General features: G+C 42.8%; 3 protein-coding genes and 1 long non-coding RNA gene across 4 annotated transcripts; 2 read left to right on the forward strand and 2 right to left on the reverse strand.

Moving 5' to 3' along the window:
- Positions 1-1,268: 1,268 nt before the first annotated feature.
- Positions 1,269-3,906, reverse strand: LOC115380021 (uncharacterized). Its single transcript, XR_003930289.1, has 4 exons — positions 3,804-3,906; positions 3,474-3,567; positions 3,021-3,108; positions 1,269-1,618 (listed from the first exon to the last, which is right to left on the reverse strand). It is a non-coding gene; the product is annotated as an uncharacterized LOC115380021 (long non-coding RNA).
- Positions 3,907-8,624: 4,718 nt separating this feature from the next.
- Positions 8,625-9,860, forward strand: LOC115379981 (trace amine-associated receptor 13c-like). The gene is made up of 2 exons (XM_030080979.1): positions 8,625-8,788; positions 9,041-9,860. The coding sequence occupies exons 1-2, from the start codon at positions 8,625-8,627 to the stop codon at positions 9,858-9,860; spliced, it is 984 nt and encodes a 327-aa protein (XP_029936839.1).
- Positions 9,861-17,386: 7,526 nt separating this feature from the next.
- On the reverse strand, positions 17,387-18,625 carry LOC115380264 (trace amine-associated receptor 13c-like). The gene is made up of 2 exons (XM_030081357.1): positions 18,453-18,625; positions 17,387-18,209 (listed from the first exon to the last, which is right to left on the reverse strand). The coding sequence occupies exons 1-2, from the start codon at positions 18,623-18,625 to the stop codon at positions 17,387-17,389; spliced, it is 996 nt and encodes a 331-aa protein (XP_029937217.1).
- A 7,424-nt stretch (positions 18,626-26,049) lies between these two features.
- LOC115379932 (trace amine-associated receptor 13c-like) lies at positions 26,050-27,279 on the forward strand. Its single transcript, XM_030080904.1, has 2 exons — positions 26,050-26,222; positions 26,460-27,279. Exons 1-2 carry the CDS (start codon positions 26,050-26,052, stop codon positions 27,277-27,279), a joined length of 993 nt encoding a protein of 330 aa, XP_029936764.1.

Here is a 27,279-nt window from a genome sequence, read left to right on the forward strand (position 1 = left end):
GGACTGATCTGCTACAATAATGTAATGAATTTAAAGGGAAATACCTCAAGTTGAGGGCTTTTCTCAGCAATTTTAGGTGAGATTAAAAAAGAGATTAATTAGATCAATTAATTAAAGATCATAATTAATTAATCTCTCAATTTTTTTAATCTCTTGACACCACTACTATTTATATATTGAATAGTCTATACTGCTCATACCTGGCCCATAGTGTATTCATATTTAGTCATATTCATTCATCATTTATACCACACTCACACCACTGTCTATACTGGTAGAATCTTCTATATTGTAGTCATAGTTGAACCAGTAGAATCAGTAGTTATACTGCAATCTCAATAAACTAAATGTTGTAACCATATTCTTGCAAAACTGTATATGCAACAGTATATAAACAGATCATTGCAGTCCTAATATATGGTGTCTTAGTATCTCAAATTGAATAAACCATGTATGAAAGGAATTGTTGCTGTATCACCATCATTACTAGTGTTGTTACGATTGAGATTAGTTGTACTAAGATAAACAGACAGAATGGGATTTTACAGGAATTCAAATGAGGCATTTTCCTAATATTTGATTCATTTATTTCACATTCACAGCTTGTCCACACAACATACTGCCACCTCAACCCCAACGTCCCCATCCTGCGGCTTTATTTTGATGGTGTGTCCGACCTCCGCCGTGACCTCCACATGAGCAGGGAGTCCATAGCTGCACTCACAGCTGCTCTGGCCCAGGAGGCTGACCATGGTTGGCTCAAAGAGCTCCATGTCCTTGCCTTCCTCTACTGGCTTGCCCATGCAGCATCCTACAGGGTTGTGTCGAGGGCATTTGACATCCCCAAAACAACTGTCCACAGGATGGTCCACAGAGTCAGCTGGGCAGTGGTTGGCCTCCTAAAAAGGATTGTCCGGTTTCCCCAGGGAGATGAGATTGAGGAGGTGGGTGCCGGCTTCGCCCGGTTGGCAGGATCTCCGGCATTTAATGTGGCAGTCGGAGCCATTGACGGCTGCCACATAAGGATCAAGCCCCCTGGAGAGGATGTGGCCTGTTATCTCAATAGAAAGCTGTTCTGCTCTATTCAGCTTCAGGCCATCTGCGACCATCGTGGCAGATTCATCGATGTCTGCACTGGCTTCCCTGGGTCTGTCCACGATGCCCACGTGCTGAGGAACAGTCCTGTTTATGTTGAGCAGCTGTATCCACCAGAGGGACGGTTCATTTGGGCGATGGCGGCTACCCCTGTCTGGCTAGCCCCATCCGTTTAATGACACTGTACCGTGCACCGAACCTGAATCCTGTGCAGACCAGGTACAACAGCATGCTGTCCAGGGCCAGGAACATCATCGAGCGCACATTTGGCATGATGAAGGCCCGATGGCGCTCAATTTTCTTTAAATCCCTGGAAGTGAGCCCCACCTTTGCCCCAGTTGTCATCACCTGCTGCACCATCCTGCATAACCTGTGTGTGGACAACGGAGACATGATGGAGCCTGAGGAGGACGAAGCAGGAGACGATGGCCCAGAGCCAGGATCCGGGGCTCTGGAGCCTGGTGAGGGTGTAAGGGATCTCCTGGCTGCAGCAGTTTCTGCCCCTCTCCACTGTATTCCAGCTCTGCAGGAACACGATTATATTCATTATTAGTTAGCACACAAGAATTTCTGTACCACAGCCAAGCCTACGTTCGGATGTTTTTTTTTGGGTTTTTTTTTATGTTTTTTAAATGGTATGATCTGATTAGTTTACTGAATGGCAAGATGGTATTCATTTAATTTTGTGTATGATAGATAGATAGATAGAAAGATAGATAGATAGATAGATAGATAGGTATACTTTATTGATCCCAAACTGGGAAATTCACAATGATGTTATGAATTTCATTTATGGAAAGACATTTATTTTCCCAGATACCAATTACGCATGATTTTAATATGCGTCATGTCAAACATGCTAATAATCAGTCATGACTTGTGTATTGTGTTCTATGTAATCCATGTACTTTGTCCCAGTTTCACATCTAACCTTGGAATCATGTCAACAGTTAAACTGTTTCAGTGCCCCTGTCATCAATCATTCAACACTCAGTACTTGACTCAGTTACAATAAAACATAAGAATAGATAGATGGCTTGACTAAATGACATATTTATTCAGCAAATAACAAATAAAAACTGTTTCTAAAATGAAACAAAAAAACATCAGCTACTGTATGTAACAAATTCTTCAAGGAAGCATAAAAGAAGAATCTTAAAAGGAATCTGATAATCATAAAGAAGCTGATTGATTTCTTCAAGGACTGTTAAATAAATAAATAATAAAATAAAATTACAAAAAAATTGAATCACTTTTTTTTTGCGAACGCTTCCATTACAGCCATGAAACGCTCCTCTCGCCTCTCCTCCCTCACCCTAGCCTCCTCCTCTCTTCTCCTAGCTTCCTCCTCTCTCTTTTCCTCTCTCCTCCTGGCCTCCTCCTCTCTCTTCTCCTCCCTCACCCTAGCTGCCTCCTCTCTCTTCTCCTCCCTCGCCCTAGCCTCCTCCTCTCTCCTCTCCTCTCTCCTCCTGGCCTCCTCCTCTCTCCTGTCCTCCCTCGCCCTAGCCTCGTCCTCTCTTCTCCTTGCTTCCTCCCACCTCTGCTCCTCCCTTTCCTGCAGCTCCCGCTCCCTTCTCTCCTCTCTTTCCTCCATCTCCTGCAAATATTTGAAGAAATCCTCCTCCCTCCCTCTCTTTCTTGCCCGTGGCCTCGGACAGTCGTCCTCTGCTGGATTAGAAACAGAGGGAGGAGAGGCAACAGCAGAGTACTGGCCTGCTGAGCTTATGAGCAGTGGTGGGTTGATGGATGGCTTGCTCCCCAAAGCAGCATCCATCAGCCCATACCACTTCCAGGTGGCTGCTGTTGTCACTCCTCCCTCTGTACTGACTCCTGTTCTAGGACACTTCAGATCCTGGAAAAAATAGGAGAATTCATGTTACTGAAGCATAGTACATGATAATCAAAGGCAAACAACTCTAACTGACCTTGTACTTCTGTTTGAGGTTCTCCCATTTTTTTTTTACCCAAGCAGGCTGCACCTTTCACTGCAGATCTTTTGCTGCAACAAACATCCTAAGAGGACAAGGAACCGAACAAGATTAAAGATGTGTATTGTCACTCCGATTATAAATAATGTGCCATTATTTTGCTGGGAGTCTGAGAAGACAGTAGGAAATGTAAGATGTGACATCTAAAAAGTACACAAACAGAGTATAAAGTGCATAAATAAGCAGTTAAGTATCACTATATAAATATGTGATATAAAGACGAGTAGCCTAGCAAAAGAGTATGAGGTATAAAGCAGTACTGTATGAGTAAGGCTGACTGATACTGAGTAACTGAACTGTTACAAGGCAGTAGTGTGTGCTGTATATAATTGGTTTACATGCCTAAAATGCTCCTTTTATCACATTTCGGCACATAATAATGTTACTCACTCAAACCCTTTTATAGCCGCATTTCTCTTGCCAGTGAAGAGACTGTCGTTTTCTGTCCTCCACCGAACAAGCATTTCAGTGTGTTCATCTGACCCTAACATTAGAAATTCATTATTTTCCAATGAGCAAAAGGCAGTTAATGTTGATGACCGACCACTAACTTATTTAACACACTAGCGAACGTACTTAATATCCCAGTGCATCAACTTCATGTGAGATGAATTGGTATGTCTAACGGTCGTACATTTTATTATTATCTTATCTCGTGCAAATGGTATTTTAATGTAGGCTATTAATCATACACGAGCAGTAAATACGTATAGTACTTACACTTGAATGCGCTGTCGTCTGTCATTTTTGTGTGATTTGAACTGTTGTTTCTGTGATTTCTCAAAACTGCTGCTGACCGAGGTGAGAGATACGTGAGTCGTGTTGTCTTCCGTGTTTATATGTGGGCGTGGGTTGTCAGTCAGTGCGACGTAACGTCCGCTGTGCAAAGGATTGTGGGTCAGAATGGCCAGAGCAGCATGCTGAAATCCATACTGCGAAATCTGACCGGATGTAGTAGAACATCCTGGTACTCTTGGCATACTGCATCTGACATACTATGTATTGGGACACACTAAATCTTTTTTTTCCCTACTAAATAGTATGGTAGTATGAGTATTGGAACGCAGGGCCAGAGTCACCTCTGCTTCATCCAAGTTCATCCAAGTCACCAGCCTCAGAAATCGCAAGTTAACAGCAGCTCAGATCACAGACCAGATAAATGCCACACAGAGTTCTAGCAGCAGACCCATCTCTAGAACAACTGTTAAGAGGAGACTGCGCCAATCAGGCCTTCATGGTCAAATAGCTGCTAGGAAACCACTGCTAAGGAGAGGCAACAAGCAGAAGAGATTTGTTTGGGCCAAGAAACACAAGGAATGGACATTAGACCAGTGGAAATCTGTGCTTTGGTCTGATGAGTCCAAATTTGAGATCTTTGGTTCCAACCGCCATGTCTTTGTGAGACGCAGAAAAGGTGAACGGATGGATTCCACATGCCTGGTTCCCACTGTGAAGCATGGAGGAGGAGGTGTGATGGTGTGGGGGTGTTTTGCTGGTGACACTGTTGGGGATTTATTCAAAATTGGAGGCACACTGAACCAGCATGGCTACCACAGCATCCTGCAGCGACATGCCATCCCATCCGGTTTGCGTTTAGTTGGACCATCATTTATTTTTCAACAGGACAATGAGCCCAAACACACCTCCAGGCTGTGTAAGGGCTATTTGACCAAGAAGGAGAGTGATGGAGTGCTGTGGCAGATGACCTGGCCTCCACAGTCAGCGGACCTGAACCCAATCGAGATGGTTTGGGGTGAGCTGGACCACAGAGTGAAGGCAAAGGGGCCAACAAGTGCTAAACACCTCTGGGAACTCCTTCAAGACTGTTGGAAAACCATTTCAGGTGACGACCTCTTGAAGCTCATGGAGAGAATGCCAAGAGTGTGCAAAGCAGTAATCAGAGCAAAGGGTGGCTATTTTGAAGAAACTAGAATATAAAACATGTTTTCAGTTATTTCACCTTTTTTTGTTAAGTACATAACTCCACATGTGTTCATTCATAGTTTTGATTCCTTCAGTTAGAATCTACAATGTAAATATTCATGAAAATAAAGAAAACGCATTGAATGAGAAGGTGTGTCCAAACTTTTGGCCTGTACTGTATATATATATAATGTATTATATATACCCAATGCATATGATGCATTTGATAATAATGCATGAATCAATATATCAATGCATTAATTTTATTTCCCCGCCCTGCATTGCGAGCCTGCCTGTAGTTAAACAGGTGAGCTCATACAAAGGCTGGGAGCTGTACTGATAAATATTATGAACATTATTCTAAGTTTCAATCACAGCAGCATTTGGAAGTGAGTTAATTTTACCAGAATCCGTGGGAGATGCAACAGGAAGCTGACCAGCAAATACAACATGGCCTGGAAGCCAGACTAGCCTGCCACAGCCACATCAGCTGGGCTTCGGCCATGGTAATGGTACATAAAAAAGACAGAATGTACCGCCTCTGTGTAGAGTACAGAGCCCCAAATGACTGCACTGTAAAAGATGCTTAGCCGTTGCCCTGCATCCAAGACCCACTTGACACCCTTTCCACTGCCAAATGGATCAGCATGGTGGATCTTACATCTGGTTATTGGCAAGTTGAATTGACCCCCAGAGCTGCCTGCCCTAGTCTCCCCCCAGCCTGCCCCTTGACCCTGAAACTGCTATTCCTACTCCTGAATACTTCCAGCCCCTCTGTGACTGGCTGGAACTGGCACGAACAGAGACAATATGACAAAAAATTCTGCTACACACAGTATCAAGTTGGGGATACTGTATGGCAGGCCTATTCAACTTCAATAGCAAGGGGGCCAAATATGAAAATCAGTCGGCTTCACATAATAATAATAAGCAGGTGGTGTGTACATGCTAATGTGGGGGAAGTGTGTATATATGTTAATGAGTGTGTGTGTGTGTGTGTGTGTGTGTGTGCACCTGTGTTTGCATGTTAGGGCCCATTTGGAGGACAAAAAGTAAATGACTTTAAAACTCAATAAGTTGGTTCAAACCACAGGAGCCAAAGAAGAAACCTGCTCCCAACAGTAACAACTTGGCAAAAAATGACATGTGATGTGTGTGTGTGTGTGTGTGTGTGTGTGTGTGTGTGTGTGAGAGAGAGAGAGACAGAGCAAGAGAGAGCAAGTTTCTACCTCTGCATTCCAAACTTTTCCTTATCAGTGGATATGGAAGCCAGGCATCCTGATCTTTCTTACAGCTGCTTGTTCACACGACACAACAGAATCTTTTCAACATCGGCATCACATGTCATCTTTGTCACCTGCGTGCTCTTTTCCCGCTGCAGCCAACAAATCCGCATCAGCGGCAGGACAGGTACGCGACGTCACACAGAAGAAGAGAGTCTGCTGACTACACTTGCAGGTCTGTCAGTGGCGGTGACGTCACCTGCTGCTCCTGGTTAGATTTCAAACTGCAGCAAAAGCTCCGCTCCATTTAAAGTTTAGAAATGCCTCGGAAAATGTAGCTTCTGTGGTCTACTGCTATTTGATCGGTGAAATAGTTTCACAACTTAAAGGCTGTTTGATTTAGAAAACAGCGACGTTACGACCACGCTACTGACAAATGTAGTTTAACTAGTAACGTCGCTACTTGTAACGCTGTTACTGCCCAACACTGGAAATATGTACCTGTTTTGCAGGTAGTGTGTAGCAGGCCACAGAAAAAAATAAAAAAGGGCTGTGTCCGGCCCATGGGCCGCTAGTTGAATAGGCCTGCTGTATGTTATCTCATCAAGGGCACACAGGAACAGGGTCAAGAAGTTTCTCTCGTCATATGAAGGTTTATTCTTCATCCTGGGGCAGCAAGACAACTTAATGTATTGCATCCAGAAAGGCCCACAGACCAAAGCAAAAGTGGTTCATCACAATCAGCTAAAGTCCTATTGCAGCCACGACCCAATCGACAATCCCTGGGCCATGGAGCAGCCTTAGGCCTGGACAGCTGTCGAGGTGTCACCCCCAGCTTTGGATTTGAACCTCACAGGCCTGGACCTGCAGCTCTCTGTGCTGTTCTCCAACATAGACACAGAATTAACCTCCACTGATACTCCAACAGATCCAGTAGGGCATGTCCCTGTAACTGCTGCCTCACCTCCCTCCATCATCCCTCACCTGGACTTCTCCTCCCCTTCAGACCTCCAAGATAGTGAGGGTAGTGTGTCAGAGCTATATCACCAAGGCAATTGCTCTCAAAGGCCAAACTGTCTACAGAGACCCCCGACCAATTATGATGAGTGGGTTGCTCACCAAGTTCATGAGTTCATGGACAGTTTCCAGTGTTTGATGGACAATTCTCAGTAAAATGAAAGGGAGGTGAGACTCACCAGTGAGAGTGAAGTGCTGTCAATCTCTCCTCTCTAAGTTGAGCTTTAAAAGGGTTAGACTCTGTTTATAGACAGTGTACCCCAGGGCAGAGAGTTGTGATGTTCACTGCGAAGGAGACAGAACAAAGTATGTGCCCTTCAAGCTATTTGTCGGGAAATAAATGCAGGAGCTCCTCAAGCTGGATTTCTGTGTCTCTTACTTTGCCACTTACTGCATGAGAAAAGGAGGGTTAGCCCCAAAGTTGCCAAAAATGTCAGCCCTGGAAGAGTATTAGTCTTCCTTGTGCAATCCAACCACAGTCTGAGCGTGGAAGCAGGTGGAAGGTCAAGGTCGAATTTAGGCAGAGTACACACTTCACATCTCCAGAAACAAATCAGTGTGAAAACATGCCGCTAAAGATGCAGCTGAGTTGGAACCATGTCTGGAGCAGAACTGTGTCGCATGGAGGAGGTCACTGTTCATCACTGCTCGTGTTCCTGCATTTGAGAATGTGAGGAACTATTTGAAACAGTGGGGAGAATAGATAAATTGTTTGTTGGTGGAACTGGTCTACATTTTTTAAAAAAAGAAAGAAAGATAAAGAAGATAAAGATCAAACAAAATGAGAGAAACATTGCAAGATGTGGGAACATACAGGGGAACTAAAGAGAATTAATTCAGTGTGTCAGATGTCATGCCTTCCTTTTCACTGATTATGTCACTGTTTATCAAACAATTATTGGTGTCATCGGTCAAGATGCTGCCTGTTTATTTAATGGGATTCTTTTATTTTGGGAACATACATTATTTGGCGGTCGAGTAGCAGACTCACACCCGTTATGCTAGCCAAAATGGAAAATGAACATTAGCAACTTGCCAAAAGATGGGAAATTTTAGACTGTCCTATCAGCTGAATTCTCACATTGAAACATCATTGTGAAGGTTTTCTATTTGAAACTGTAATTTGACTGTTAATGAGTCTGTATTTTCTATTCTCTTTTTCTAGTATGGGCACAGCCCCATACTACATGGAAAAAGAGTGATGCTTAGGGAGTGACAAAGAGCATGACGCAGAGAGAGGGAGAGAGGAGGGACAATGGTCTCTAAGAAGGACAGAGAGAGAGGAAGGAAAAGAGATAAATGAGCTGTGTGACAGAGAGGTTTGTTCAGAGAGCTGCCAGACCTCAGCAGCTTCTCCTCTCCTCCTCTCTCTCTGATGATGGAGACCCTGGAAGGAGCTAAACTCTGCTTTCCACAACTCCTCAACGCCTCCTGCAGGAGGCCGACACGTCCTCGCTCTGAAACCTACATTCTGCTGTCCTCCATCTCTGTGCTCACTGTGGCTCTCAACCTGCTGGTCATCATCTCCATCTCTCACTACAGGCAGACTAATATTCCACCAATACAGTCTCATAGAGCTGGTAGATTTAACCCATAAATGTGTCGTTGTTACAATATAAAACATGGGTATTGTCACAACTTGGCCTTTGATGAGAAGTAACAAGTTGCTAAATAATGGCTTTGCACATTTGTAATGTTTGCTATATGCTGCATCTAACACTAGCATATGCTACCAACAGTATCTCCTGTTCTACTGATATTATGAATGAACATAATGCTCCTGTTTCTCTTCAGGCAGCTGCACACCACCACCAACCTCCTCCTCCTCTCTCTGGCTGTCTCAGACCTCCTTGTGGGCCTCCTGGTGATGCCGGTTGAAATCGTCCTCACAGGGGCCTGCTGGCTCCTGGGTGACCTCCTATGCACTCTGTATTACGTTGTAGAATTTATCATTACCTCTGCCTCAATAGGAAACACAGTTCTCATATCAGTCGACCGCTATGTGGCTATTTGTGACCCTCTGTGTTACCCCACCAAAGTCACTCTGAGAAGAGTTAAAATCTGTGTTTGTCTGTGTTGGATCTGCTCTATTTTCTACAACGGTTTGATTCAAAAGGATCATCTGACACAACCAGGCAGGTATAATTCTTGCTATGGTGAGTGTGTAGTTGTCATTAACTACATCTCAGGAGCAGTTGACCTTGTTTTCACCTTTATTGCTCCTGTTACTGTGATAGTAGTTCTGTATATGAGAGTGTTTGTGGTGGCTGTGTCTCAGGCTCGTGCCATGAGATCCCACATTGTGTCTGTCACTCTGCAGCCTTCAGGGACTGGAACTGCTAAGAAATCGGAGCTGAAAGCAGCCAGGACTCTTGGTGTTGTCATAGCTGTGTTTCTAATATGTGTCTTTCCATATTATTGTGCCTCTCTTGCAGGCCAGGACAACTTGGTCACTGCTTCATCTTTTGCCTTTGGCATCTGGCTGTTCAATTTTAACTCCTGTTTAAATCCTGTGATCTATGCCTTTTTCTACCCCTGGTTTAGAAAAACTATCAAGCACATAGTTACACTTAAGATCCTGCAGCCTGACTCCTGTGAGGCCAACATACTGTAGAGAGGCTGCGGACTGACTGCAATCAGATCTTTTCTGTAATGGGAGAGATGTGTTTGTTCATGCTGGGGGCTGTGAAGCTGCAGAAATTAGGCCTTTTAAAATAATTAAATTAATTAGAGTGCTTACAAGTTAAAAACACAAGCAACGTTAGGGACAATTGCAAGAGATTCAGTATTGGCTCCTTGGCCAATACAAAGGCTCCGTCAGCCTTTGTGTTTAGTTAGAAGAGCTAGAGCTCTGTGAAATCCTCCGGATTATTAATATTGCTACAATACTAATACTACTACTACTACTACTACTACTACTACTAATAATAATAATAATAGTTGTTATTATTACTAATAGGGCAGTGCCTCTTCAGAACAGATTGTTTGCCCTCCAGCATTGCTGCTTTCAATGAGAGGGAGAGAGATTTTTCACTCACTTTGGCAATGTGAACATTTCCTATGGCAATAAAGCCTCATTGAACTGAATTGAACTGAAATGATAGAGAGGGAGAAAGAGATACCTCTTTCAAAACACTGACCAGGGTGGGACCAGGGTTATTTGACCCATTCCACTCTGTCAGCTCAAACGTCAGTCGAGTCAGTCAGCACGGTTTAATGCCTGCTCATGACGAGTCAGGTACAGCCTCACAGTCCCAACCTGGGAGCCATGCATGACAGTTAACTCACCTGCTGGGAAGGGGCTTCAGACAGCAAACAGCAGGAAATTTACAAAAATGTAGGAAGAATGAAAAGCATATTGCACTCACTCTACCATCTCAACAGGGCCGGGCATGTGACAGGTGTGGGATAATGTGAAAACTTGTCCAAATGTAATAAAATGGGTTTCAATTTCATAAACTTTTCATAAAATTGCTTGATATTGTAATACGATTTTTATTTTATAAAGGATGGAAAAGATGACAGGTATTATCTTTTTACAAGTTTATTTGAAAAATTACAACGTTAAAAATGTGAGCCTATCCTATAGCTAGCCTATTATATATACCCAATGCATTTGATAATAATGCATGAATCAATATATTAATGCATTAATTTTATTTCCCCGCCCTGCATTGGGAGCCTGCCTGCAGTTAAACAGGTGAACTCATAGAAAGGCTGGGAGCTGTACTGATAAATATTATGAACATTATTCTAAGTTTCAATCACAGCAGCATTTGGAAGTGAGTTCATTTTTTGAGGTTATGAGCAGTTTCTGCCTTCATCGGTGTTTTACTGTATGGACTACACACAGAGGTGGACATGGACAGCCAAGAGTCTGCAGGTTTTCATTCCAACTAAAAACACCAAGTGATTTCACAGGTTAGTTCCTCCTCTCTGCTTGAAGGTGAGGTAAGCAGTTTTTGGTTGGGATGAAAACCTGCAGACTCCTGATTCTCCATGGCTCATGGTTGAATCACCCTGGACTACAGGCTGTTTAAAATGAAACGGCTTGTTACAGGGTCGGGACAAACCTCCACCACTCACCACCAGTGAGATCATTTGTCCCGCCCTGGTGGTTAGCATCACGGGTGGCGCACCATTCACAGTGACATGGACCTTTGTTGGACATGATATTTGTCAGACATGCGAACACAGGTTAACCCTTTCTAACACAAAATCAACACTGGTTCAGCTTGCAGTGTGAAAGGAGTAAAAGATGGAGAGAAAATGTTTTGATGTGTGTGTGTGTGTGTGTGTGTGTGTGTGCCAGACCTCCCATCTTTTCCATCAGAACATGTTTGTCATCACCTCTGCTCACACGTCCGGTTTCCCCTGAGGGCACACAGCTCCATTTTTCCTTTGGTAAAGTGTGCTTCATTGTATCATATGCTAAAGGATAGGAAAGGAAGCTTTGAAGCACAATCAAGTTTGATGTATGTCGACTGTACGATGATCACATCAACTGAATCTTATTGGCTATGACGCAAGTCAATATACAGTAAAACATCATCAGCATATGTGATCTATCTGCACAGCTGTAGTGGTAAACAATGAAGCGCGGGTAGAATGGAGCCTTGCAATAGTGGAATTAATGTGATCATTTTTAGCATTAATATGAAGTGATATTAATGTGTTTGGACAAAAATCCAATGAAGAGGAGGAGGAGGAGAATGTGGACCTGCTTGTTTTCTTCTTTGTTAGAATACCAAGCAATTTGTTTTGCTCGTTTTATGTCCATCATCAGCTTTAGTGCCAGTGTCGTGTTGATCGGTGTCATTTAGGCTGCATTCCTATCGGTTGGTTAGTAGAAATAGTACGTAGCAGCAGTTACATTGTAAGATGGTTCTCCTACATTTTTGACACTGTAAGAATTGTGTCCCAGGCTATTTTTGGTCGGTGACAATTGCCATCTTTGACCTTCTCTCACAGTGCTATGTAGGACCGCTATTTTGGGCCCATGACCAAAGATGTGGCCACGTTTCTTCCATGTTGGTCATCTTTCATTTGGGACAAAATCACACAGTGTACACTGTAATACATTACCAGCATTTCACAATAATTAACAGTATTATTTTACAGTAACTTGTTGTAATTAAGTTCCCCTGTAATATCCCAATGAATACCTACAGAAAACTACAGTATCCTTGGATTTTACAGCATTTAACTGTTATTTTACAGTAAAATCCTGCAATCAAAACACCCCTGTTATATCACAACAAGGTCTGTAATATCACAGCAACACAGTAAAAAAAAAAAAAATGCAAGGATTTCACAGCATTCAACAGTATTATTACAGTGAAATTTTGTATTCAAATATTCTCTGGTAAGTCACATGACATAACCAAACTCAGCACTGAACCTGAAGAGGCCATTTCCCTCTTCTCTTCTGGGCTGAATGGAGAAGGTGAGCTACATGCATAACGTCTGTTTGCAGTACACCCATGGTATTTAAAATGATATTAGCAGACAATTGCACGAGTCACCCCGATCCGAGTGCGAAGCGAGTCTCAAGTCATTTGGTCCAAGTCTCAAGCAAGTCCCAAGTCTTTCCTGTTGTGGGCAAGCAAGTCGAGTCGAGTCACAAGGTTATGTCGAGTCAAGTCGAGTCGAGTCACAAGGTTATGTCGAGTCAAGTCGAGTCGAGTAACAAGTTTGTCAAGTCAAGTCAAGTCATAAGTTATGTCAAGTCGAGTCAGCCACAGGCTGTCAGGTCAAGTCGAGTCACAGGTTATTTGATTTTATTTGTCCATTACAACATTACAGGTCTGATCATTTAGATTTAGATTAGATCTTATTGATTTGGTTAGTTTTATTAAAAAGCATTTTGAGCTGTTACTGAATTACATGCCTGTCTAGTTATGCAACACATTAGTACTTGTATTATGTTGTGTCATTTGACAACAAATTAATATAGGTATTGATAATTAAAATGGCTGTAAGACTGGTAAAAATGGCTTTTGTAGCCCAGAGGAGATATGTTGCTCAAACACTCAGTATGTAGTGTTAGTGTATGTTTATGAGTTGTAGAACATAATAAATTATCTTGCAGGAGTAGATGTTTACCAGTAAGCGTGAGTCAAATAATTTAACAATATGTTAAATTATTATTTGTTTTAAAAATGTAAATTACCTATCAAACACACCTAACAATTCAACTACCAATGAATAAGCAGTAGTATGCATGTGATAACATAGATAAGAAAAAAAAAAAAAAAAAACTATCCAAAGTGATACCTCTTCTCTGAATAGACAAGCTAAGCCAGTGTGCTGCTGTTAGTCAGTGAAAATATAGCGGAGTGGCAACTCTTCGCTTTGTCAGTGCGCTGCTGTAGCTGGAAATTTTCTTTGCCTTTTGGACTCGTACGGTGCCGGTGCAGGTGTTGTAATGTTTTTTCCTGGTGGTGCAGGTACAGCTGAAACGACTTAATTTTTTTAACCTTGCTGACGCCTGATTATGTCTTATGAAAAGTTGCGATGTTTGAAAGTGATGGAAGACAAGGGCTTGCTGTTACCATGGTGGATATAATTTATATAGTCACAGTGGCTACATCAGCGATCGCGACAGTGGTGAGTGGCACAGCTTGTGCTACGCATCCATATAGAATCCCCACACACATGCACATGCACACACATGCACACTGAGCGTTTCTGCGTTGCCGTTTTCCATCAGATTGGAAGTTTTTATAAGCAAACTGGATTACTTTGGAAACTAAAGAACTGCCTGCAGTTTCCATGATTCCAAGTAACAGCAGCGCGGCTGTGTCTCTGGCTCCCCCACTGATCATCAGAGTGCGTGCGCTGTGCATACATGCATGCAGTGCCTCTCTGCTACATGCGGAAAAAACTAAAGGGAGTAGGCTGTCTCCAATCAATCAGTCAATGGTCTGAACCTGCACTGCTCTATACTAATTTGATATTCACGTGGAAAAAATGCTACAAGTTGTCCGAGCCAGCCTGTCTCAAGTCGAGTCGAGTCAGGAGTCATTGTCTGCAAGTCAGAGTCAAGTCAAGTCTTTTTACCTTCAAGTCCGAGTCGAGTCGCAAGTCGTCAAATTTGTGACTCGAGTTGACTCGAGTCGAGTCACTATGACTCGAGTCCAATTGTCTGGATATTAGCACTATTAGCTAACTAGCTAACGTTAGCTAGCTGTAGCATTTGCCCGTGTGGTCTGATATAGGCTCGCTAACGCTAGCTAGCTAACATTAGCGTTTGCTATTTACCACAGCCGATCTTATTATTTAAATTTGAATACCTAAATACTGTACATTATGCTTTTACTGAACTGTTGAGTGTGCATATGATAAGATTATGAAGGATGATGACAACTTGATAAATGCTGCCTGCAATACATAAGTCTATTTAAAACTGAAACTATCTTTGCTTATTAACAGGTACTTCTTGGGCAAAAATCCTGAAAGAGGTTCAGGAAGCGGACAACAATGAACCCTCATATGAGCACCTTTTGAGGAAACTAACTGACTTTGAGTGGGCATCATAGTTTTTTTTTGTTTGTTTGTTTGTTTTTTGCTGCAGCAGTTGTCAGTCTCAGTTTTGAGTAGTTAGTGACTCGGTCCAAAGGAACGAGTTCACTATTGTTATCCTGCGCGTTTCTTATTCTTATTTTTATTATAGCAAATTTCGGTTCGCTACTCCTCCCACAGTTTCGACGATACCTATGACATTATAATTATGAAAACGTGCGTCTCATTCGGGAATAGTGTGCTATGACTTCTGTATATTACTGGAGTTACCATGGCGACAAAAACCCAAAAGAACCGGGTCACATGACCCATCCACAATGAATGGCCAAAACTTCTCAAGGCTCCAGAGCGCAGAGCTTTTGACCTGCGTCCACGCACCAAATACGAAAAACGTGCGGCTTGCGGAGAAGAAGCGGTGTGTCGATTTTCAAACCGATACGACTTTGCAATTTCTCGTAATTCAATTTTTAAATCGCGATTTTGCCCTCATTGAAAAATAATGGGGAGCTGGCCGAGACCCATGCATTTTCAAAGCCTCACAGCTCCCTCATTCTTTGGCCCACAGACTCCATTCTTTTTGTACTTTTTTTGAAGACAACTTTGCACTAAGGGCCCACTCACATTGGCAAGTTTGAGCCCGTATCGTGTTAAAGCCAAAATCCCCCCCTCCCCAGTCCCCGGCTGGCCTGCACTCACATTGCCTTTTTCCCAAACGTGCCCAAGCACGATTGCCCCCGGTGCACGTCATCACGTTGAAATACGACAACAACAGGCATGGCCCGACGTCATTATAAATCAATGTAGTTCAAATACATCATGTCTTCCTTTTAACTAAAAAACGTTTTTGGTCCTTTTAATCAGACATGGGATGTTTATTTACCTTGACAGTTTCGGAGGTAACTTCCTCATTCTTCAGAAAGGTCCAACTGACAGCCGGAGCGACACCTGTCAGATCCGGCAGACCGGGTGACCGGGTGGCCGCACACCGCGCGGTGCCGACGCGGTGCTGGATCTCCGCACACACAGACTGCTGTACTTTCATTATAAACCGACTTTTGTTTATCCGCGGTTGCAGCAGCACAACAGACAATGACACAGACAACATGGTTGATTATTGATTGCACAACGCGGCCATTCGCCGGTAATTGCACTGCGCACATTAAACTGTTTTGCAGAGGCAGGAGGAAAGTTGCATGATTTACATCCGCGCACTGCGTGCGTGACCGTGCATGTGCTCATGTACGCGCCCATACCATGCAGAAGCACACCCCTTCCAACCGTGCCAGAGCGGGGGAAGTGTACTGTATTCAAGCACGATACGGAGCGATCACACTGGTCAAAGAATCCGGATTTTAAGGGCAATCGTGCTTGGGCGCGGATCAAACTTGCCAGTGTGAGTGGCCTCTAAAAGATTTTTGTACAACACTGTTGCGTGTGGATTATAGAATGTTTGAGACATCCCTTCATTGCTCTCTCCCTTCCTCTCTTACCTTGCCATGTAGGCCTCATTCCCATCCTCTTACTGTTATTGTGACACAGCTGGGTAGTTGAATGGCAAGTTTCTGCACAGTTTCTGCACAGTAAGATGGCTTTAAAAAGTTTGACGAGGACTAGGAAGTTGAATTTCTTGAATTCTTGAATTTCTTGGCATTTATGTTGAATAACCCTTTATTCGTAAATAAATATGCCATTGGGCTAACATTGACTTTACCTCAGAGTTGTGTGTTGGTGTGTTAATTGTACAATGATTGTAAATTCACAGTAAATGGAAACTTCATCTGCATTACTTTCACAGTAAATTACTGGCCAATTTTTGCATGAGAGTCATGCAAAACTTATCCAATAATTTATTGTGAATTCACAGTGAAAAAATTTGCGGTGTAATAGCACAGTCTCATTACCACAAGATTCGATAAAGTGATAAAGTGATTCAATAAGGTTGTCCCATTTCCCCCTCACTTTTTTTTAATCACAGCAGTGTAAATGCTCTCCATTCTTATGAAAAAAAATTCTGATCTTGAGAAACTGAAAGTGTTCTCTAAACAGTTGGTAATCTGCCAACTGACAGATGGCACAATTCATATTCGTTTCGGTACGTAGACCTTAATCAGGTTATCTAACCTGATGTAAAATAACATGTAAAAACACCGTTATTCATTGGGTAGCACTTTATTTTACAGCCAACAAATTACAGCGTAACTATCTTGTAGTTATGGAGTAATTACAAAGTATCAACAAATTCTGGGGAATTAAGGTGTAAAAATTTTGTAATAATGAGGGACTGCTTAAGAAGTTATAGAGTAATTTTCATATAACTCTTTGCCACTCTATGGATAGATTACTCATAAACGTGACTATTTTGAATGAAAACATTGAACATATTGTTACTCCTGTGATAGGCTACTATTACACTGTGTCACAAACCAACAGAGACACAGACCATCTGATAGACAGTATGATTTATGAAGACTTTAAATATACATATATACAATTTAAAAAAATTGTATATCTTTTTCAATTGTCCAGCCTTTTGGTGTTTTACAGTAATTCATTAGCTAAGCAAAAACATAAACAAACATATTTTACCCATCAGAGAAAAGGTCTGATTCCACAGCCTCACTGCAATATGTTGGCCTCACGGGAGTCAGGCTGCAGAATCTTAAGTGTAAAAATGTGTTTAATAGCTTTTCTAAACCAGGGGTAGAAAAAGGCATAGATTACAGGGTTTAGACAGGAGCTGAAATGTGCCAGCCAGATCTCAACAGCTGCAGATGAAGCATCGATTGAGGTCTCCTGGCCTGCAAGTGTGGGTATGTAGTATGGAGAGAAACATATTAGAAACACAGCTACGACAATCCCGAGAGTCCTGGCTGCTTTCAGCTCAGATTTCTTAGCAGTTACAGTCCCTGAACGCTGCAGAGTGACAGACACAATGTGGGATCTCATGGCACGAGCCTGAGACACAGCCACCACAAACACTCTCATATACAGAACTATGATCACAGTAATGGGAAGAATAAAGGTGAAAACAAGGTCCACAGCCCCTGCAATGGAGTTAATGACAACCACACACTCTCCATAGCAGGAATTAGACCTGCCTGGTTGCCCCAGATGATCATGTAAAAGGAGACAGCTGTAGAAAACAGAGCAGATCCAACACAGACGAACACAGATTTTAACTCTCTTCTGAGTGACTTTGGTGGGGTAACACAGAGGGTCACAAATAGCCACATAGCGGTCAATTGATATGAGTACCATGTTACCTACTGAGGAAGAGGTAACAATAAAGTCTACAACATAATACAGAGTGCACAAGAGGTCACCCAGAAACCAGCAGGCCTCAATGTAGATGATTTCAACGGGCATCAACAGGAGGCCCACAAGGAGGTCTGAGACAGCCAGGGAGAGGAGGAGGAGGTTGGTGGGGGTGTGCAGCTGCCTGGATTGGGAGAATTTCACCATTAAACATATTATAATGTAGAAAAGTAGTATTAGTATAAATTGCTATTGTGAAGCAGTGATAATAGTAGGTGTATGTTTACATAAATGCAAGAAAAAACTAAAGTGAGACAATGAGGACATGCAAAAGCATTATCATACAATCTCAAGGAAGGTCTGACATTATAAAACATTTTAAAAATAAATAAGCTATTGCAAGCTATGCTGAGAAGGTTTTTTCTGCCTGTAGTGGGAGATGGAGATGATGACCAGCAGGTTAAGAGCCACAGTGAGCAGAGAGATGGAGGACAGCAGGATGTAGATGGTCATGGCCTCATGTCGAGGACGGATGGGCCTCCTGCAGGAGGTGTTGAGGAGATGTGGAAAGCAGAGTTCAGCTCCTTCCAGGGTCTCCATCATCAGAGAGAAAGGAGGAGAGGAGAAGCTGCTGAGGTCTGCCAGCTCTCTCTCTTTCACACAGCTCATTTATCTCTTTCTTCCCTTCACTTCCCTTCCTCCTCCCTCTCTCTCATTCTGTTGTATATGGAAAGTGATGACGCTCCTCCCTCCCTCGCTCCATGTTTCTCTTACTCTTTTTCTCTCTCTATTTCCTTCCTCCCTTCTTAACTATCACTAAATCTACCCACAGCAAAATTTAAATTTTCACTGAAAGATGAATACTCAAAACCATTTTGTGAACAGGAGCACCACCATTCTGGGATTTTTTTAGTAGTGGTTTCATCAGCCCCGTTAAAGGCTCCAGGGTGCCGGGTCCACTCATCCACCAGTTCACCAGGCCCATCAGCCCACACCAACCATGGTAACTGGCACCGAGATGCCAGGTCCACCCGCTGTCCAGTAGCCACAAAAACTTTCAGCAGCCTGGATACCTGGCACCACCTGGATGCCAGGTCCCCTCGTTGTCCAGTTTACCAGCCACAGCAGCCTGCACCAACCAGGGTACCTGGCACTGGGAATGCTAGGTCCCCTCATCAACCAGGCACAGCAGCCCACATTAACCAGGGCACCCTCATTCAGTTCCTCATTAAAGGATTTAAAGAAGATTTACATGCAGAAGTTTCTGCACAAGGGTCTATTTTTTCCATTTCTGCCAAATGCAAAAAGCTTCAACCAGGAAATACTCCGGGAATAATTGCATCATCATCAATCTTTCAGCACCTCACAGCAGTACCGGCATAAGCAGCTCAGTCCCAAGTGAAGACTTCTCCCTCAAATGCGCTACCATCAATCATGCCATTGCCCTCTTCAAACTAGCTGGGAAAGGATTGTGGCCCTCAAAAGCAGACATCACCAGTGCTTTCAAAGTTCTTCCAATCCACCCCTACTTCTTGCATTTCTTGTGCAAGCGAGGTGCATATGACTTCACCATCAGGCTGAGTTTTGGTTGCAGAAGCAGACCTAAGCTCTTCAACACCCTGTCAGAAGCCTGTGCTGGATCCTGTCCAGCAACCACAGTATTCCATACATTATTGCTCTTTTGAATGATTTCCTCATCATTTTCCTTCCTTCATTGCCACCTGCTTGCAGTCTGGTCACTCTAACTTCAGTTTTGTCTGACTTCAGAGTTCCACCTTCCGTAGAGAAAACAGAGGGCCGCTTAGAATCACCCTTGACAAAAATATGTTTCAGGCATCACTCCAGGTTGCAAAGCTCAAGTGAATCAGCCTTCTAATCTCTAATTTCCTCCACATGGTGCAGCAGTCTTTCATTGAAGTCAACAGATCAAATTGACTGCATTTACTCATAGAACTTCCCCTGTTGAGCCAATTCCTCCCTTGCAACTGGGACCAGTAAAAGGTGCTCTGTCACCTTTTTGGAACCCAATGGTCTCTCACACGTTCATTCCCAACTCCAGGCCTGACCAGCATCCAGCCTGAACCATCTCCTGAAACCTAAAAACACTCTGGAGCCTAGACAGCCATCAGCATCAAGGCTCAATAAATCTCCTGTTACAAATCAAAACACCTTTTAATTAAATTTTCTCAGATAGTCCTTCCCAATCCTCAGCAGGAAGCTCACACATCAGGCACCACTGGTGGTGTGTCACCACAAGTAAACAACCTGGCAGTTTTTGGTTAATGAAAAACAGCCAAATTCTTGCAGGACACTTCACATGGGTTTGTTAACAATTTTTTCACATGAAAGATCAGATGGGTGGGTGGGTGGGTTGATGTAATAGATAAGAGATCTATGTATCCATCTACATATCAAAAATGGGTTAAAGCACCACATACCTGAGAATCAGCGAGCCCTCTTGCCATCGCCACCGAAGTGGCGCTCCATCAGTGCCTGCTTGCCGAGAGAAAGATTCTGATGCAAACTCCGTTGCCAAACTTCACTCTCCTGCTCCCATCCGGCCTTCTCCTACCAGCCAACCTTCACCACTGCTCTAAACTCCACAAGAAGTTATCTTCGGTTAATCCTCATAAGCAGCACAGGTGTTTTTCAGCAGAATGGCCCCTGGAGCTAGCCAATGAATTCCAGAAGTTCAGAAGCTTGTCCCCATATTCAGATAGCTAGCCTGCTCTGATTCTTCCGAATTCATCATAGATCCATCTTGCGCAATTTCTCAGCTGCTTCCTGCTCCTGCTCTGAAAACCTGCTCTGTGAATTTAGCAAAAGTTTCACAGTTTCCTCACTTTGATTGGATTTGGTTATCAACTAATAGAGGAAAAGTCATATTCTTTATCTATCCCAAGAGGAATAAGTAGCAAAAGTGGAGAAACAAGCTCTTTAAGGCCTGTGGTGACAACTTGAGGTTTGAGGCTAACCCAGGCTACCAGCCAGCTAACAACAAGCTAGCACAGGCTGGCCCAGGCCTGCTTGCCAAGGCTACTAGCTCCAGGCTACCAACACCCTGCCTACTACTACTGAGTAGTTCCAGGCTACTTGCTCCAGCTGGTTGCTACTAGGCCTGCTCCAAGGTACCAAGTCCCAGCCTGCTACACAGGCCCTGCTCCAAGCTTCAGGCTACAAGCTTCCAGCTTCCTACCACCGGCCCTGCTCCAGGCTCCAAGCTACAAGCTACCAGCTTCCTATCACCGGCCCTGCTCCAGGCTCCAAGCTACAAGCTACAAGCTACCAGCTTCCACCACCGGCCCACCTTCTTACCATAAACTCCTGGCTAGCTGCTGCCTGCTCCAGGCCTTGAGCTCCAAACATGACACCAAGAAAGAGAGGTGAGAAAGGTAAGGACTGTGTCAGTTTAGCACAAGTGCAAGAACTGTTAAAGCAACAACAAGATGTCTACACGAAGCTCCTTACACAGCAAGAAAACAATTTAAAGAGTTTTGTTCAAATCTTGGTTGACACTACTAACACAAGAATGGACAATATGATTAAAGAGGTCCAGGACCTAAAGGCTAGTTTGCAGTTTTCTCAAAAAGATGCGGATGATCTGAAAAAGACCTGCGAGCTGGTTACTTCAGAGGTCAATAAAGCAAAGACAGATATTAATTCAATGACTGAAGCAGCATCAGAAATGACTGTGAAAGCAGACTACCTGGAGGGCCAATCCAAATGAAATAATATTATTGTGGACAGTGTTCAGAATCACCACGGGAGACTTGGGAGGAATCAGAGAACAAGATTCATGAGATGCTGAGCAAAGATGTACAGATGGATGAGAAGAAGATCAAAATTGAGCGTGCCCACAGCATGGGAACAAACCATGAGGATAGACCCAGGCCGATAGTGGTGAAGCTCCTCCGATACAAGGACAAAACAGCCATTCTGCAACAGAGAAACCAACTGATAGATGCTGTGTAATGCTCATCAGTGAGCATTACACAGATGCTGTACCCCAGAAGCGAAAAGAACTTATTCCAGCAATGAGAGCTGAAAGAGGTAAAGGGAACATTGCATACATTCGCCATGACAGGCTCATTGTTCACCTTCCCTCTCAAAACATGGAGAGGGGAAGAAAGGAGACATGCTGATGGGTCATGATTTGAGTTTTTGCTTTGTTTATCTACTCTTCTATTATGTCTGTATTTGATAAACTACCCAGAAAAGGGCTGAAAACAGCCCACATTAACATATGTAGCTTAAGAAACAGGGTTCAAGACATAAGTGACCTCCTATCATCAGATAACCTTCACATCCTGGCCACCTCTGAGACCCACCTAGATAATTCATTTGATGATGCTTCTGTGGCAATACAGGAGGGACAGAGACACCTATGGGGGAGGAGTTGCAATAAATATCCAAAATCACATCCCTGTCAAGGTTAGAGAAGACTTGATGTTAAGTGATGTTGAAATATTGTGGCTTCAGGTGCACCTGCCTCTTTGAAACCACTGCTGATAGGATGCTGTTACAGGCCTCCAAGTTCGAAAAGTCAGTATCTAGATAATCTGTGTGTAATGCATGAGTATGTGATGTGAACAGGGAGGTGTTTTTACTGGGAGACCTGAACATTGACTTTTTCTCATAAAGCTGTCCACTGAAAAAGAAACTTCTCACAGTAACAAGTGCTTGTAATCTGATCAAGCAACCAACTAGAGTCTGTATTAACAGTACTGGAACCACGTCATCCACATGCATTGATCACATTTGCACTAATGCCAGTGAACTCTGCTCCAAAGCCATATCTGTTCCCATTGGATTTAGTGACCACAATCTAGTAGCTGTATTCAGGAAAACTAAAGTTCCCAAAGCAGGGCCTAAAATAGTGTTGAAAAGATCATACAAAAGATTTTGTTGTCACTCATATGTGGACGATGTTAAAAACATTTCTTGGTCTGCTGTGATAAATGAAAGAGATCCAGATGCTGCACTTGATGTGTTTATGAAACAATTGCTCCCAGTGATTGATAAACATGCACCTGTCAGGAAACTAACTGTCAAATCTGTTAGTTGCCTTTGGATTGATGAGGACTTAAAGAAACGTATGATTGAAAGAGATGCGGCAAAATGTGTAGCGAGTAAATCGGGCTGTGTATCTGATTGGCAGACCTACTGTAAATTAAGAAACAAGGTGACAAAGTTAAACAAAAAGAAGAAGAAGTTATCCCATGCAACAAAGTTAGATAATGTAAAGCATGATGGGAAAAAATTGTGGAGTGCCCTAAACAATATCTTGGGAAAGAACAGCAACTCAACCTCATCTTTCATAGAATCATCAGAGGGGTCTTTCATTACTAAACCTGGAGATATTGCCAATTACTTTAATGACCACTTTACTGGCAAAGTGCATAATTTAAGAAAGAAAATGGCAAAGGGCTGTGAGCCATCATATTCATTCATCAAAGACCAGATCATGTATGATAAGAACCGTACATTTAAGCTATGTAAGGTGAAGCTAGAAGATGTGAAAAAAAACTTCTGCTGTCCATAAATAATGATAAACCAGCTGCCACTGACAACATGGATGGAAAACTATTGCGACTGGTTGCAAACTACATTGCAGCCCCCATTTGCCACATCTTCAATTTAAGTCTGGAGTGCAATGTGTTTCCACACACATCGAGAGAGGCTAAAGTTATACCACTTCCGCAGAATACTAGAGCTGCTTTCACGGGATCTAACAGCAGACCAATCAGTCTGATACCTGTCCTTAGCAAACTATTAGAAAAAATTGTATTTGACCAAATATAATGCCATTTCTCTGTTAACAACATGGTAAGTGACTACCAGCATGCTTATAGGAAAAGTCACTCAACATGTACTGCACTAACACAAATGACAGATGATTGGCTGAAAAAAAAAATGATCAAAAGAACATTGTAGAAGCAGTGCTGCTGGACTAGTGCAGCCTTCGATCTGATTGATCATAAACTATTACTGAAGAAACTTGTGTGGTATGGTTTTGCTCCATCTGCCCTATCATGGATAGAAAGCTACCTATCCAATAGAACACAAAGAGTCTTCTTCAATGGTAGTTTCTCTCATGCAAAGCAGGTTAGTTGTGGACTTCCACAAGGAAGCTCATTGGGCCCTTTCCTGTACTCGTTTTTTTACCAATGACCTACCACTTGCTTTGGATAAAGCTTTTCTATCCATGTACGCAGATGATACAACAGTTTGGATTCACGCACTGACAGCCTCTGAAATCACTACAGTTCTCAACAAAGAACTACAATTAGTATTAGACTGGGTTACCACCAACAAACTGGTCCTAAATACATCAAAGACAAAGTGCACTGTTTTTGGTACAAATCACTTTCTGAAAACAAGACCTTTATTAAATCCAAGGCTGGGCGATGCAGTTATTGAGCAGGTGGAGGAAACCATGCTTCTTGGCGTTATACTAGACAGTAAACTGTCCTGGACAAGGCATATAGACCACCTGGTTGGAAGAATGGGTAGAAACATATCTGTAATATAACTTGTTAAAAGATGCTCTTCTTACCTAACAGCACTCCTAAAGAAGCAAGTTCTATAGACTCTGGTGCTATCACATTTAGATTACTGCCCAGTGGTATGGTCAAGTGCAACTAAAAAGGACCTTGGAAAACTCCAGCTAGTTCAGAATAAAGCTGCCCGCCTTGCCCTACAGTGTACAATAAGATCAAATGTGAAGAACATGCATGCAAATCTATATTGGTTAAAGGTTGAAGAGAGACTGAGAGCATCATTACTTGTTTTTTTAAGAAACATAATTATGTCTGCGAATCCTAAATGTTTGTATAGTCAACTACTATTTAGTTCTGAGACACATGCCTACTCTACAAGACATGCAACAAGAGGCCTCTTCACAATTCCTCAATCAGGAACAATATCAAAACAACGCACAGTAATGTATAGAGGCATGGCTAAATGGAATAAATTTCCCTCTCAAATAACTAAAGCCCATAATAAAACAAGTTTTAAAAAACAAGTGAAGCACCACCTTATAGTCCTTCAGTAGTAGACTTATTAGTATGCTCTTACTGTAATGAAATTGCATTGAACATGTCATGACTTTTTAGGGAAATGAATTTTAACGTTTTTTATTGTTTTTGCTTTTAATTTTTTAACTGTTTTGTATGTAAATGTATTTGTTGTTGTTTTATGTTATGTATGGACCCCAGGAAGAGTAGCTGGTGTTACTCACATCAGCTAATGGGGATCCTAATAAAATAAAATAAAAAAAAAAAAAAATCAGCACTGATATTCAACCTTTAAAACCTGCCTGCAAAGGGGTGTACCTAGCCCTAGAACACTGGTAGGATTCATTATGCTTACCCCAACATACTTCTGTCATGCAAGTGGCTTTGTGTCCAACTCAGCTGGGTGCGATTGAAGAACTAACCTACTGGAGCCTCCCAGAGCCTCCCAACTAAACATCGCTATGGACAGGGTCTGGCAAGCGGGGTGTTCTAGTTTTTCTACCTAACAATTCTTTCAGACTTTGTGAATTCTTTGGCAGGTTGCCTGGGTTTTGAATAAAACACAGAAGCTGGCACTGCACTATAAGCTTCTTTTCCAGTTGACCAGATATCCTCTCAGACTACTTTTCTATGATAAAATACAACTGGTAAATTGTGGAATCAGCAAGTGGCATTATTCAGCATAGTGCATGGTCTTTCCATTAACCACAACAGTCTGACAACAACCATTAACAATGATGTTGTTATTGACCTGGAAAAGAGGAAGAGGAGAGAACTGAAGCGAATTGAAGCAGGGGAAAGAGGGATGAAGACTCCCGGAGAACAAACACAGTGGCAGGGAGGGGTGAGGAGGAAAAAACTGAGCTCAGATTGAGGGAAGGAGGGAAAGAGAGAGAGCATGAAAGAGAGGGGAGGAGGGGGAAAGCGATAAATGAGTTGTATGACAGAGTTTTGTTCAGAGAGCTGCCAGACCTCAGCAGCTTCTCCTCTCCTCCTCTCTCTCTGATGATGGAGATCCTGGAAGGAGCTGAACTCTGCTTTCCACACCTCCTCAACGCCTCCTGCAGGAAGAAGGTCCGTCCTCACTCTGAGGCCACAACCATCTACATCCTGCTGTCCTTCATCTCTCTGCTCACTGTGGCTCTCAACCTGCTGGTCATCATCTCCATCTCCCACTACAGGCAGAGAAAACCTTTACATGAAGAAATGCCTTTAAAATCACTGAAATCGCATAAATGTCACACATTAGACCTACATTGTGACTGTATGATAATTGTTCTGCATATCTCCAGTGCTTGACTTTAGTTGTATCTTGCATTTGAACATATTGCTACTACAACTATACTACTCCACTATTTTTGTAACACTACATTTCTGATGATAATATTATATTAATGATGATTATTCTCACACTCCAGGCAGCTCCACACCCCCACCAACCTCCTCCTCCTCTCATTGGCAACATCAGACCTCCTTGTGGGCCTCCTGCTGATGCCGACTGAAATTCCTCGCACAGGGGCCTGCTGGTTTCTTGGTGACTTCATGTGTGCTGCTTGTAACTGTCTGGCCTTTACCATTACCTCTACTTCAGTAGGAAACATGGTTCTCATATCAGTCGACCGCTATGTGGCTATTTGTGACCCTCTGTGTTACCCCACCAAAGTCACTCAGAGGAGAGTTCAAATCTGTGTTTGTCTGTGTTGGATCTGTTCTGTGTTTTACAACAGTCTCATGCTAAAGGATTTCCTGATAAAAGCAGACAGATATAATTCCTGCTATGGAGAGTGTGTGATTGTCATTAACTACATCGCAGGGTCTGTTGACCTTGTTTTCACTTTTATGGGTCCCATTACTGTGATCATAGTTCTGTATATGAGGGTATTTGTGGTGGCTGTGTCTCAGGCTCGTGCCATGAGATCCCACATTGTGTCTGTCACTCTGCAGCCTTCAGGGACTGGAACTGCTAAGAAATCTGAGCTGAAAGCAGCCAGGACTCTTGGTGTTGTTGTAGCTGTGTTTCTACTGTGTTTCTGTCCATATTACTACCCTGCTCTTACAGGCCAGGACACTGAAAACAGTAGTTCATCTTCTGCTTTTTTGGTTTGGCTGCTGTATTGTAACTCCAGTTTAAACCCTGTGATCTATGCCTTTTTCTATCCCTGGTTTAGAAAATCTATTAAACTGATTGTTACACTTCAGATCCTGCAGCCTGACTCCTGTGGGACCAACATATTGTAG

The sequence above is a fragment of the Myripristis murdjan genome, chromosome 21 (genome assembly GCF_902150065.1).
Source record: "Myripristis murdjan chromosome 21, fMyrMur1.1, whole genome shotgun sequence".
Taxonomy (NCBI): Eukaryota; Metazoa; Chordata; class Actinopteri; order Holocentriformes; family Holocentridae; genus Myripristis; species Myripristis murdjan.

What these genes read in the sequence shown, in the direction of transcription:
- LOC115379981 (XM_030080979.1), top strand. Translation starts at nt 8,625, where the DNA reads ATGGAGACCCTGGAAGGAGCTAAACTCTGCTTTCCACAACTCCTCAAC. An exon ending in ATCTCCATCTCTCACTACAG is followed by an intron (nt 8,789 to 9,040) that starts GCAGACTAATAT and finishes GTTTCTCTTCAG; the next exon opens with GCAGCTGCACACCACCACCA.
- LOC115380264 (XM_030081357.1), bottom strand. Translation starts at nt 18,625, where the DNA reads ATGGAGACCCTGGAAGGAGCTGAACTCTGCTTTCCACATCTCCTCAAC. An exon ending in ATCTCCATCTCCCACTACAG is followed by an intron (nt 18,210 to 18,452) that starts GCAGAAAAAACC and finishes CTCCCAATCCAG; the next exon opens with GCAGCTGCACACCCCCACCA.
- LOC115379932 (XM_030080904.1), top strand. Translation starts at nt 26,050, where the DNA reads ATGGAGATCCTGGAAGGAGCTGAACTCTGCTTTCCACACCTCCTCAAC. An exon ending in ATCTCCATCTCCCACTACAG is followed by an intron (nt 26,223 to 26,459) that starts GCAGAGAAAACC and finishes CTCACACTCCAG; the next exon opens with GCAGCTCCACACCCCCACCA.